At 39.2% G+C, this 12,028-nt stretch overlaps 1 protein-coding gene across 1 annotated transcript in view; it reads left to right on the forward strand.

Moving 5' to 3' along the window:
* Positions 1-12,028, forward strand: part of LOC310950197 (collagen alpha-1(XIV) chain-like) — a 135,133-nt gene that overhangs the window by 64,556 nt on the left and 58,549 nt on the right. Inside the window, exons 24-27 of the mRNA XM_083917875.1 lie at positions 3,039-3,185; positions 4,730-4,804; positions 6,325-6,464; positions 9,488-9,611. Of these exons, the coding sequence (XP_083774001.1) occupies positions 3,039-3,185; positions 4,730-4,804; positions 6,325-6,464; positions 9,488-9,611 (486 nt within the window). The remainder of the gene's footprint in view (positions 1-3,038; positions 3,186-4,729; positions 4,805-6,324; positions 6,465-9,487; positions 9,612-12,028) is intronic.

The following is a 12,028-nucleotide window of genomic DNA, read 5'->3' on the forward strand; positions in this document are numbered from 1 at the left end:
TCAGATGAAGTGCAACTTTATAATCTCGCTGAAATGTGGTCTGAATCACACGTTTGAACTGCAGTTTCAAAAACACTTAATATCTCCAAACAAGAGTAGAAGAAGTTCCTTTGTTTTTTGGTAACGAGCAGGGTTCCCTGAACACGTGCACCTTCAGTCATCCCAACGTGTTTCGGCTTTTTTCCAGAAGTGACTGGAACACAATTCAGTCATTAAATCAAAAGTTTTACTAGAACTGTGATATTTGGTGCGGTAGCTGGATTAAACTCCACATTCAGAATATGTCTCTTTATAGATTTACCGTCTGTCTCCTCTGGTTATTATGAACACAAAGACAAGGTGTGTGTTGGTTATATACATCTGGATTCGTATTGATATGAGCCTCTGAGGAAATAAGTGTTATATGTGTCTGTCATTTTCACATGGCAGTGGTGTAAATTGTAAAATATATTCATAAATCTCTCTGTTTGTAGAAAGGAAGGAAGCTATGATATGGACCCAATAAATGATATGGGAGGAAGCCACTCATCGCTTCAGAAATAAAACAAATAAAGACACAGAGTGTGACCTTTAGAAGCTGGTTAATGCTCAGCTCACTGTTAATAAAACAGAGACAAAGAAGAAAAGACGGAGGGAACAAAGAAGGAGCTGTTAAAAAAAAAAAAATTAGCTAACCTCATTGGATCAAGTGTCTAAAATATAAAACCATTGTACAATATGTCCTGTCAACAGGACGGTGATCCACTTTGTTTTATTTCTCTTCGTCCTCAGAGGGCAGCTGGTTGTGCAGCAGGTTCATATAGAATCTGCTGTCACTGTTTCAACAGAGAAATAGAGATATATTCTGTATCTTCACAAGGTATATTTGCATAATGCAGCCACCTGTAGCAAGTAGGTTTAACTTGGTCTATGAAGCTGTTGACATTTGGATTTTTGCTCATTCTTTCTATTATTTATCTTTCGTCCCTGTTTATTTTTTAAATGTCAGCATGTGTCAAAAGGTCATATATATATATATATATATATATATATATATATATATATATATATATATTTATAAATAGGAAGCAGAGGGAGATACAGTACAGTGTGTCGATTGCTTTTCACATACACAAATACCTCGATACAATAAAGGATGTAAGTCTTCGGCTTGTGATGTTCTGGGGAGCTCCCACAAGAACGACATAGCTCAAAGGAATTTTTTTCTGTTTGCATTTTCAGTGCTAATAGGAACGCTGAAGTGACGTGAGCTTATATATTTGCTTTGACAAGTCAAAATGGCATTGTATTTCCCCAGGCGCATCAGTAAAACCTGGACCTTTACTCATACCTTGGACCCTTTGTTGGTTATGAGCTGTTTGTTTGCTATGGTTGTTTTTTAAAAATGGCGGTTGCTGCTGCTGTACTGGCTCATGTGTTCAGCGTACACTTAGGTCACTCACAGTTCATCTTGGGAGAGCGAGTACCTGCTCTGCATTAGGAGCTACGAAAGTCTCCCAAAACTGCGTTCAAAGAACTACGATAGTGACTGAATCTTGTTGTGCGGACACATTAAACAGGGAAGTTCTTAGAACTGTGAAAAGGCCTATTGATAGCTCTGTGACAGTAATGTGGTCATTTATTTAAATGAGACCACTGTGTTGGTACAGATGATGTTATGTCTGGAAGTCGTACACACTGTTAAAACAACCAACTTCAGGCCATTTCAAAGTAAAAGAGCTTTCTTGTAATCCTCCTGTTTTATCTAAAGAGAGACAAAATATACTGGAATAGTTTAACATTTTGGTTAATATGCGTATTTGTTTTTATGCTGAGAGTTAGATGAGAAGATTGCTACCACTCTCAAGTCTGTACTCGAAATAAAATCTAATTTTTCCATTAAAGTAGAGTTTGAGTGGGATAAACCTAAAAACAGTCATATTTAATGAATTGATTTAGAATAATTGATATTAAAAGTGCAAATTTAAAGTGTCTTCTACAGTAAATCAAATATCTGCTCTGTTTTAAGGTGGATCTTCCTGACTGATGATCACAGGTTAAATTAGAGAGAAATGTGTGTAAGTTGTTAAATGTACAGATTTAAGACATTAGGGAAACACTCACAGTAAGTGATGTGTGTGTTTTCACCTTTCACTGTCAGAAAAAGACAGAAAAGGAGGAGGAAGTCTTCTCTCTTCCATCTTCCTTCCCTCCTGTACTTTTCTATTTATTTATATCTGTCTCTCCTGCCTGAGCAGGATATTCTATCTGCAGTTTAGAGATTTGGTTTAATCCACACAGAGCCAACTAGCTGCTTAAACACCTTCTCAGATGGTGAAGTGTGACAGCTGTTTCCCTAAACTTTATTATATATGGCTGTTCCCTTTTTGGAGGAGGGATGAATGTGTCACTCTCCAAGATGAGAGACCCATTAGAAAATAGAATTAGACTAATGAAACTGACAAATGGCACCTATCAGTCCACGTATATGTGCAACCCGGGTTTCCAGTTTGTCCCTATTTGGCTGCAGATATAAATTCTAATTAATTATTTTCCTCTGATGTCCCTCTCTGGCTTTTCAAAAGCATTTGGGTTTGAAGTCTGAGATCGCAAGAAAGAAATCAATAATGTGATTCATTTCATTTTTCATGGGACATAATTATCTAGTCGATAGGATACATTTGACAACTAGTCGAACATAGTTTATTGTGAAACTCTGAGATAAATTAAGTAAAAATGTGAAGCTCAAAAGAATATTCAGATAAAGATGAAGGCAAGATTTTCACATCAAGTTTGAATTTCGAGATGACCTGAGCATATGCTTCAGCTGCTAACCTTCACTTCACTCCCTTACTGCTCCACTAAAGCTGCTCAGGCATCCAGCTCTGAAAGACAGTGATTATACGGAGCAGCTCAGGCTTGAATATGATGCAGAACTCGGCTGAATAAGAGGAAATATTCTCTCCCAATTAATGTGAAACAGGAGCTTCGTTTTATGACTCTTGATCTGAACTTCATTGATTGTAAATCATCGTTTTTGTTTTGTTGTGTACCTGCAGATGGACAGAAGCAGGAAGTGAGCCTGGGAGGCGGAGCCTCCCGACAGTGTTTCTATGACCTCACTCCCAGCAGCCAGTACCAGATCAGCGTTCACACCCAGATGCAGGAAATGGAGGGACCTTCTGTCTCCGTCACTGACATGACGCGTATGTTGCAAATGTTTCATACATTGTATACACATGATACTAGGTGGTTTTATTTTATTTCATCCCATTTCAAACACTCATTTCTTGTACACTGTCACTCTCTTGTTTCTTCATTCTTTCACAATTTTCTTTTCTTAACTTCAATCCCTCCAGTCTCTCTTTACATCTCTTTCTCAGGCAAGAGACATTTTTCAGAACGCTGTGTGACCTGCGTTTATAATAACACAATCAGTGAAATTGGCAAACAACCTAAAGACCTTGTTTCTTGTTTCTCAACTTATATTCAGTCAGGTAAAACCGTCTGTACGCTGGTTTTGTGCGTGCACATTGTTTATGCATGTGGCCCCCTGGAGTACAGATAGATGCACATGAGGTTTCCAGATTTTGACAAGACAGCTGTTGACTAAATTCAGCAGGTAGCTCTATGATTTGACTCCAGCAACAGTAGCACTGTGGGTACATAGACAGGTAAAGAATTGTTCATCCTGAAACTGTTCTATGCAAAATAGTTCCTTTCAGAGTGATAAATTAATATATAGATATTATATATAATAATAATCACTGATGCGATAACATGTAACCTGAATGTTTATGTTGTAGCTGGTGGGGTGGAGCTAATTTGAACTACTTTGTAAACTGTTGAATAGGTTATTCTACTATAGGTTATCAAACAATATTTTATAATCCAATATTTCACATCCTTTATATGTCGGCAGACTAATTTTAGCTGTCAGACAAATGTAGTGGATCATAGATACAATAGACACATTGTCTCTAACTGTCTTCAGTGTGCAGAGACAGCCAAGACAGGAAATTACATCATCAACAGTAAAGACTAGTGGTTAGACAGTGTTTATTGATCAATGACATCAAAACAGCAAAGATCATGATTTAATCAAACACGTTATTTACTAATTATTACCAACACGTTACTGTTAATGCTGAAGAAATGCGGCATTTCAAGACATTTCCCAGATGATTTACTTGCTGTACCTGGTTTGACAGAACTCATTGCTTTCTGCAAAGTAATTTTCTCGACACTGAGGCATACTTTAACCTCGGGGCTGTTCCGGCTCTAGACAACAACCTCTGGTGAGATTTGTGAAAATAGTACTCTTACTGTCTCCACCATATAGAGGTAAAGAGATATATAGAAAGAAAGTAGAAAGATAAAGTCTGATTGCTGATGGAAAGAAAGATAAACAGAGCAGCACACATCAGCCGATTGTACACACAGGTTGTAAATACAGATTGCACCAGAAATCTTTCTTCAGTAAAGGTCCAGAACTCGGCTGTCAGAGGAAGGAAGAGGATCAGGAAAGTTTCAGCTACTGTCTTTCATTGTGCCAGCTTATTGACTGTGTGTGTGTGTGTGTGTGTGTGTGTGTGTGTGTTTGTGTGGTGTGCGTGTGTGTGTGTGTGTGTGTGTGGTCGGCACATAAACCCTGATGATGGTGCCACTTGTCACTGCCATCATGATCAATGACCTTGTCTTCGTCTGTGTGTGTGTGTTTGTGTGTGTGTGTGTGTGTGTTTGTGTCAAGTGCCGGCGCCCACTCAAGCTCCGACTGAACCCCCTACCACAGTGCCCCCTCCCACCATCCCACCTGCTAAAGAAGGTGAGCAAGAAGCATATTATATTATTCTCAGATATTTTAATGGTCTAATTACTTTTTATGGTAACTGTAGTCATGTCAAGTTTTTCATTTTATGAGCTCTTGAAATGTATTTGAGTTCTGGTAAGAAGTAAAGTATCACACTCAGTATAGACAAGCCGACATATATGTGTCATCAACAGAAATTCTGCACAAACATGCACATGTGTGTGTATATTTGATTACATCTGTTAACTTTGATACACTTAAAGGGTGCCTTCGATCAAGGTTTGTGTTGGCAGGTATTTCAAACTAACTCAAGCTGCAACAGTAAGTTACTTATGACATGAGACTACAGAGGATTTTTCCAAACAAGACAAGCATGGAAGGATATGGAACAGAGAGGTTACAAGTTCACCTCCTAGACAATACTCCTCCTGTGTTCCTGTCTACTGGGCTCAGGTAAAAGAGTGCTGCAAACTCCACAGACATGAACCGACACACCCGCTGAGCCCGTCTGTAAGCATTTCTGTCTAAGTTTCTGACCTTTGTCAGACCGAAGCCTCTGTCTGTAATGACAGGCAACCTTTACTCCAGATGGACCCACGGAGAGAACGCAAAGCTGCACGTGTGTCTGGGCATGAGGAAAAGGCCGGCGATAGCAAAAAACTTAGAGACAAAGTGATGGTGAGACTGCAGAAAGTTTCAGTAATATCATCGCAGCTTGGATCAGAATGAGCCACAAAACATTCTCCAGCTGACCTTTACTCGACATTTCTGACAAGCATGAGAGCTTCACTTATTAAGTTCTGTAAAAATATACTTTAACATTTGTCTTGTTTTTTTTAACAAAAAAAACATAACACCAGTAGAGATGTTTTTCAGTTTTTCACTCTCCTCCTTTTTTTTAGTTGCATTTAGAATTAAAAACACTTCTTCATAAACAGTGTCGAAACAGTGTGTTAGGTTTTTTTCCTGGCTTGTCATAAACAGAGTTTGGCATTTAGCGAAGAACTGGAGTTTAAAAACTTGTTAAAACCACAAAATAACTTTACGGCAGTACTGATACAGATAGGGCTGCTGGGAGTCATTTAGAAACATGAAAAAAGAATAAAAGTAGAAAAGTTTGCTGGACCAGGAATATGAATAAGCAGCTTATGGGAAAGGAAATAACAAACACAAACACTTTGTTGTGGTCTTGAAAATCAGTTTGAAACTCAAAATTTTTGAAAATGTACTAAACTTTTAATCTTATAAACTCTGCAGTGTGCAAATTAATCAGGACCCATTAAGGACCCAGCCTTTGCATATTTACTCTGTTGCAGCAGATGTAAAGTATATTTGCAGCGCATATTTACTCTGAGTCTGAATATATTAGGCAACCTGTTAGCATCAAGTTCTGCTTTGTCCTTTGTGGACCTTCATTCTTTATGAAGTTACTTTTTTAAATGCAGAGACAGAATGATGCACTGAATAAATCTATATATCTCATGTCTTTCTCTGTATGTGTGTGTGTGTGTGTGTGTGTGTGTGTGTGTGTGTAGTGTGTAAGGAGGCCAAGGCTGACCTGGCATTCCTGGTCGACGGTTCCTGGTCCATCGGAGACGACAACTTCCTGAAGATCACACGTTTCCTCTACAGCACCATGGGGTCACTGGATCTCATTGGACCAGACGGCACCCAGGTCGGTCGTTTTACGAGTTTTAAGAACTCTACTAGTAAAAACAGCAATGAACAAATGCATCATGTGGAGGCATTTCAGATTTCAAAATGTTAGAATTCAATCTTGACCATTTGGGTCTGAATAATGTTGTCTCCTCAGTGTGTTATTCACATTTATAGCCACCTGTGGTTCTTGCGTCTCGTCTAAATGCCTGTCTGGTGAAAATGACTGTATGGCCAGTTTATCCAGTTACCACAATTTACCCAGCAGAAATACAAATGTGCCTACGGCTTTTATTTTTTGCTCGCTCGCTTTGTAATTCATTCTCTTAGTTCAAACATTTTCCTTCTGAAAAGTGCATGCTCGTTGCTCAAGAGAAATGGAGCGTAAAGCAGATGCTGGGGATCGAGCCAAAAGTAACCACAATGAAAACCATAAAGATGATGAAATAAAGAAATGACATAGTGTAATCTTTGGGTAAAGAACCCGTTCACAAGGGAAGAGTGTTGTGTTGTTTTATACATAATTGTTCATTTTCAAATATAATGGTTGTCGGGTAATGCCCTATGCATATTCTGCAGATTTGTAATGTTTCTGGACGTGATGTTTTGCAAGCACAGCACAGCACAGCATAGTGTCTTACATATAATAAAGTGAATCGCATACGTCCAGCAACTCTTCTACTTCAGTCAGCTATTAATCCTTGGTCTTTCCTATACTGCAACCCTTTTTACTTTATACTACTCTGCACAACAGATAGGAAGGAAAAACACTTTTAATACCCTTTCAAATCTATCTAAAATAGACTTTCATTCAGGAGGTAGTGGAATAATGTATTTCCTTAATGAAAGGATTGGAGTGCGTTAATGTCATGGCTGCAAGCTTTTCCTTCTTTCATTTCTTTGTCGACAGAAATAGAAATTACTTGCCCAAATAGTGAATCTTGACCAATCTGAGTTAAATCTTTTGACCCATGTGCGCTTAGCTCATTTACTGTGCTGCCGCTGTTGGCATCCTTTGATTGTAAAAGTTAGCTTTGGCTGTCCCCTGACAAATCAGCAGCACCACTTATCTTATCTGCAGAAAAGTTTAGAACAATGAGGAAGAACTCTGAACCCCTGATTGAGTCGATCTTTACTTTCTGGAAAATACTTTCTTTCTAGTTGCTGCGCAGTATTCGATTTACCCATTTGCTGCCACTGTGTTTTGTGACACATAATAAGTGAAGCCTTGATGCATTAAGTGAACCTTTTATGCTTTAACTTAGTTTTTGTCATACACATCTTGTTATAATGTCAGATGGTCATGCTTAACATGACCAAAGTTTTCCAAAAATGAGGTAAACGAGTTAATGGGCAAAGAAAAGCATGTCAGACACGCCCTCAAAGTACAGCTACGCACAGCTCCGGTATAATGTGTTGCTGTTCATACATGTAGCTACATGCTAACGGTAGACAAAGCTGTTATATTGGTTGCTTGTGTGGTTCATTTTTGCCTACTTTCGTATCACATTCCTTCTGCAACATGCCCGGTTCTGTTGGGTTTGGTTTAGAGACTTTATTTGTGACTTATGATAGTGGAAAATCCCACTTTTCACTCTTTTGCGGTCAGTCTTCCTCAGTAATACAGAGAAAGAGAACAGAACAGCAGAGACCAGGAATTGCCTGACCAATCAGAGCAGACTGGACTTTTTGGGATAGGGGCTTAAAAGATCTCAGACAGAGGGTGCAGCAGCATGAGCAGTATGAGAAAAATAAACTGTTTTTTGAAGATTAAAGCATGTAAACAGGCTTGAGTAGAAGCACAAAATCCATGTATGAACCTGAAAATGAGTATAATAGGTCCCCTTTAAAAGCTGGAATAAAGCTCAGGAAGTTCAAACATCGACTACTTGGTATAAAATCCACCACCAGCAATATTTCACAGTGAATATTACATCTCTGCTGCCTCAGGTCCATCAGTAGTGATGCCAGTAATTCTCTGTTGTTTTGTACTAATTTCTTTGTCCCAATCACCCTGTGTCAGCAGAGCTCAGCTGGTTCATTTGTCACACTGTAGAGGTGCTTGCTAAACCTCTTCCTTTCATTTGTGTAATGTCTGCTGTTACACAGTTTGCTACCCTCGCTGTGCCCCATCACCCTCTGGCAATAGGCTACCAGGAGCAGAACCCTGGCTGTAATGTGAGAGAGTTGGCTGTACAGTACAGAGAGAGTTGGCTCGTAAATGTAGGCCGCCCTGAGCCAACAACAGCACCATTAGCAGTCTGGAGGTAATGATAGTTGTTCTCTCCTTTTAGAGTAAGACAATTAGATTGATTATAGTTCTGATTCAGGAGTTTGAATATATATAGTCAGTGAATTTTCACCCAGAGACTTGCATAAAATAAGGCTGTAATATTCCAGTTTGACATCATAGTCTTTTACTTGATGTGCTCAGTGTTAAAATATTAAGACCACCAGTATTGACCTGCCTTCCGCCATTAAACACTGAAAATGCCACATGTTGGCTTCTTGGGTGTGATGAACTGTTCAATGTGTACAGTATTCACTCTGTGGGGCTGTTTCAGCATAGCCTGAAACCAGATGAATCTGCCGAGCTCGTGTTTTATTTGCTCTGTCAGATACGTCTGCCACCCCGCTGTACTGTTTTGCCCATGTCCCCCCTCTTTTCTGGAACATATTTTAGTGTACTGTTTAGCAGTAACTTGAGAAAGTTTGTGACCTTGAAAACAGACCAACACCGCCCCAAGTTAAATACGTCACTCAGCGCTATATTGTTTCATTGCTCTCGTTGGTTGTAGGTCTATCTCATTGGTCCTCCCCTCCTAACGCCAGTTGGAAATCTAAAATGAACTGAGAGTTTCCAGACTAATACACGTGAGCAGATGATGACTGATTTTTATTTTTGTGCCCACTATTCTTTTAAAACAATTTGAACACAGCAGGGGGCCCGAAGATGGAGATTAAAGTCGGTATATAATGATTTGACACATGATTGAAACCAATTTGACTGATCATTTTGTCTGTTTGTCTGTCTCACTGCAGGTGGCCATCGCTCAGTTCAGCGACGATGCTCGGACAGAATTCCAGCTGAGTTCCCATGACAACAAGGAAGCTCTGTTGGAAGCTATTCAGAGGATCAGATACAAGGGAGGAAACACCAAGACAGGTCAGAAAATTGTGTTAATAGGTGAATTCAGATAAATACGGATGTCCCTATAATACCTTATACCTCTTATTGTTTTGTCAACTGCAATTCAACAAAGTCAAGAATGAGCTTTGAACCTCAACTTAACAGAGACAAGCTGTTGTGTTTATTGAGCTTTCAGTGCGCACTTCCAGACAGGTTAATGCATATCAGCAGGAATTAAATAAATAAAAATATGACAAAATATAAATAAAAAGTGAAATTAAAAATAATTCAAATGAAATTTAAAAGGTAAATAAAAGAAAATAAATGAAATAAAAAACATTATACATTAAAGGTTTTCAGGACACATTCACATTCTGCAGAGAGGAAAGACTACTGCAGCACGCACAGGTAAATGCCATTGACCTCTTAGTGTTGATGTGGCACAGGACTTTAACTTTCCTAAAGTCTGGGTCATGGCTCAGTGTCTGTTCAGTTAATTGTTAATTGTGTTCTGGAGCTCCAGGGCTGATCTCACTGTCATCTCACATTATCCCTTCCTCCTCCTCTTTCTCTTCCCCTCTTCTCCACATCCTCTTGTAAATTGCAACAGCTGCTCTTCTCTTCTTCTCCCTTATCATTTTTTCCCTCTTTTCCTCTCAGCATTAATCCTTTTCATCCCTGCTTTCTCTTGTGTCCTTATTTTATTTGTTCATTTCCCTCATACCCCTCATGCACCTACATCTACTCTTCTGTCTTGTAGTTTATTACACGTCTACGTTGCATATACTAGATTCAGATTGGTCAAACACGGCCTCTACAGTCTGTTGTTTCTTTATATTGGACTGTTGCTAAAGACGCAGTTCACGAAGACCACATCCATCACTCTGCAACAACAAAACCTCATGTTACTCTTTCTTTCTTTTTAATATATTTATACTTTAGGGTGATTTAAGACCACAACAATGTAATTTACATTTACATAATCCCTTAATTAACAGGGGGAAACAGGTGGCAGGCCGTGTGTGTATGTGTGTGTGTGTGTGTGTGTGTGTGTGTGTGTGTGTGTGTGTGTGTGTGTGTGTGTGTGTGTGTGTGTGTGTGTGTGTGTGTGTGTGTGTGTGTGTGAGTGTGTGTGTGTTTGTGTATGTGTGGTCTACAGCAGAACAGAAAATAAAGTATGACATTTCATCTTCCCCGTACAAAAAGAAATGAGGGGCAGGCTAATGCTCACAGACTCACAGTGTCTCCCCTCAAGCTTCTTTCTCTTTGTCTCTCACACAAACACACACACACACTGAATGGCGTAGTGTTTATTCTTCAGCAGCTAAGACATAACACCTATTCTTCAGGCTGCCTTTATATCCACCAGAGACACCCACACAGCCTATTGTTTGTATTCATATACACTGTTTATATTTTTGAGGGGTATTTTAGTTTCTATGATTGTTCATTTGTTTTTCATGTTTATTATGATTAATAAAATATTATCAATTCATTGTTAGGATATTTCCCTTTTCCTTATCTTGATGCTAATCTGTACAAATACTCTAATATCCAAACACATATACTGAGCTACACTCTGTACCTGAATCTCCTTACTGGCAACTCACTCCCATGGATCAGTAGTTTATCTGGCTTTCAGGAATGAGGCTAGCATTACAACACTACAGTTTGCACGCCAAACCCAAACCATTTACTTCTCCTCAGAGATCTCATCAGGGCTCCTCACTGGGGCTAAATCCCCCAAAGCCCTCAGATTTAAAAAACAACTTGAGCCTCTGGCAGATATGTGTGTGTGGATACAACTGAAACCCCTCAGCTTTAACACCTTTTCTATGCTTTGACTGTAAATGGCTAGCTGACTTCATATCCTCTTTTCTAGAACCCTCAGGTCAAGCAAAACCACTGAAAATACATTTGAACATTTATACCTTTTAACAGCTCTTGTCAGTTCCAGAGAAGACTTTTCACCCCCTTTTTTCATAAGATTGTAGAGAAGAAGTTAATAATTTTGTTTAAGCCTGCTCATTTTAGGAAGCAACATGTATCATATTGGTTTCACATCTGGGAGCAGCACTCTAACCAGCAGAGCTTCTGCTGTATCTGTGGGGGATGAGTACTTTGCTCGATGGCAGGGAGGAGGGACAGCAACTTATTCACCTTCTGTGCCAACTTCTAGTCATAAGCCTTTTAGATATATTTCATAAACAGTATGTAAATTATGCTGCCTTCTTTGCAACTTCAGAGTCTGCTTTTGCACCGTCACTACCCTCTCACACGAGCATGTTGGGATTCAGGGTGTTGCAGCTGATATTCTGGGATTTGGCTTTCCATGAGCCATTTATTCATTAAGGTATTAGCATGCTTCTGACTGGCTTGGTGAGGGATTGATTTAATGGAGCTACAGCTAGAATAGTCTTTATCCATGTATATGTACTGCACTGTGTGTGTCT

This window comes from Echiichthys vipera, assembly GCF_963691815.1.
Source record: "Echiichthys vipera genome assembly, chromosome: 8".
Classification (NCBI taxonomy): Eukaryota; Metazoa; Chordata; class Actinopteri; order Perciformes; family Trachinidae; genus Echiichthys; species Echiichthys vipera.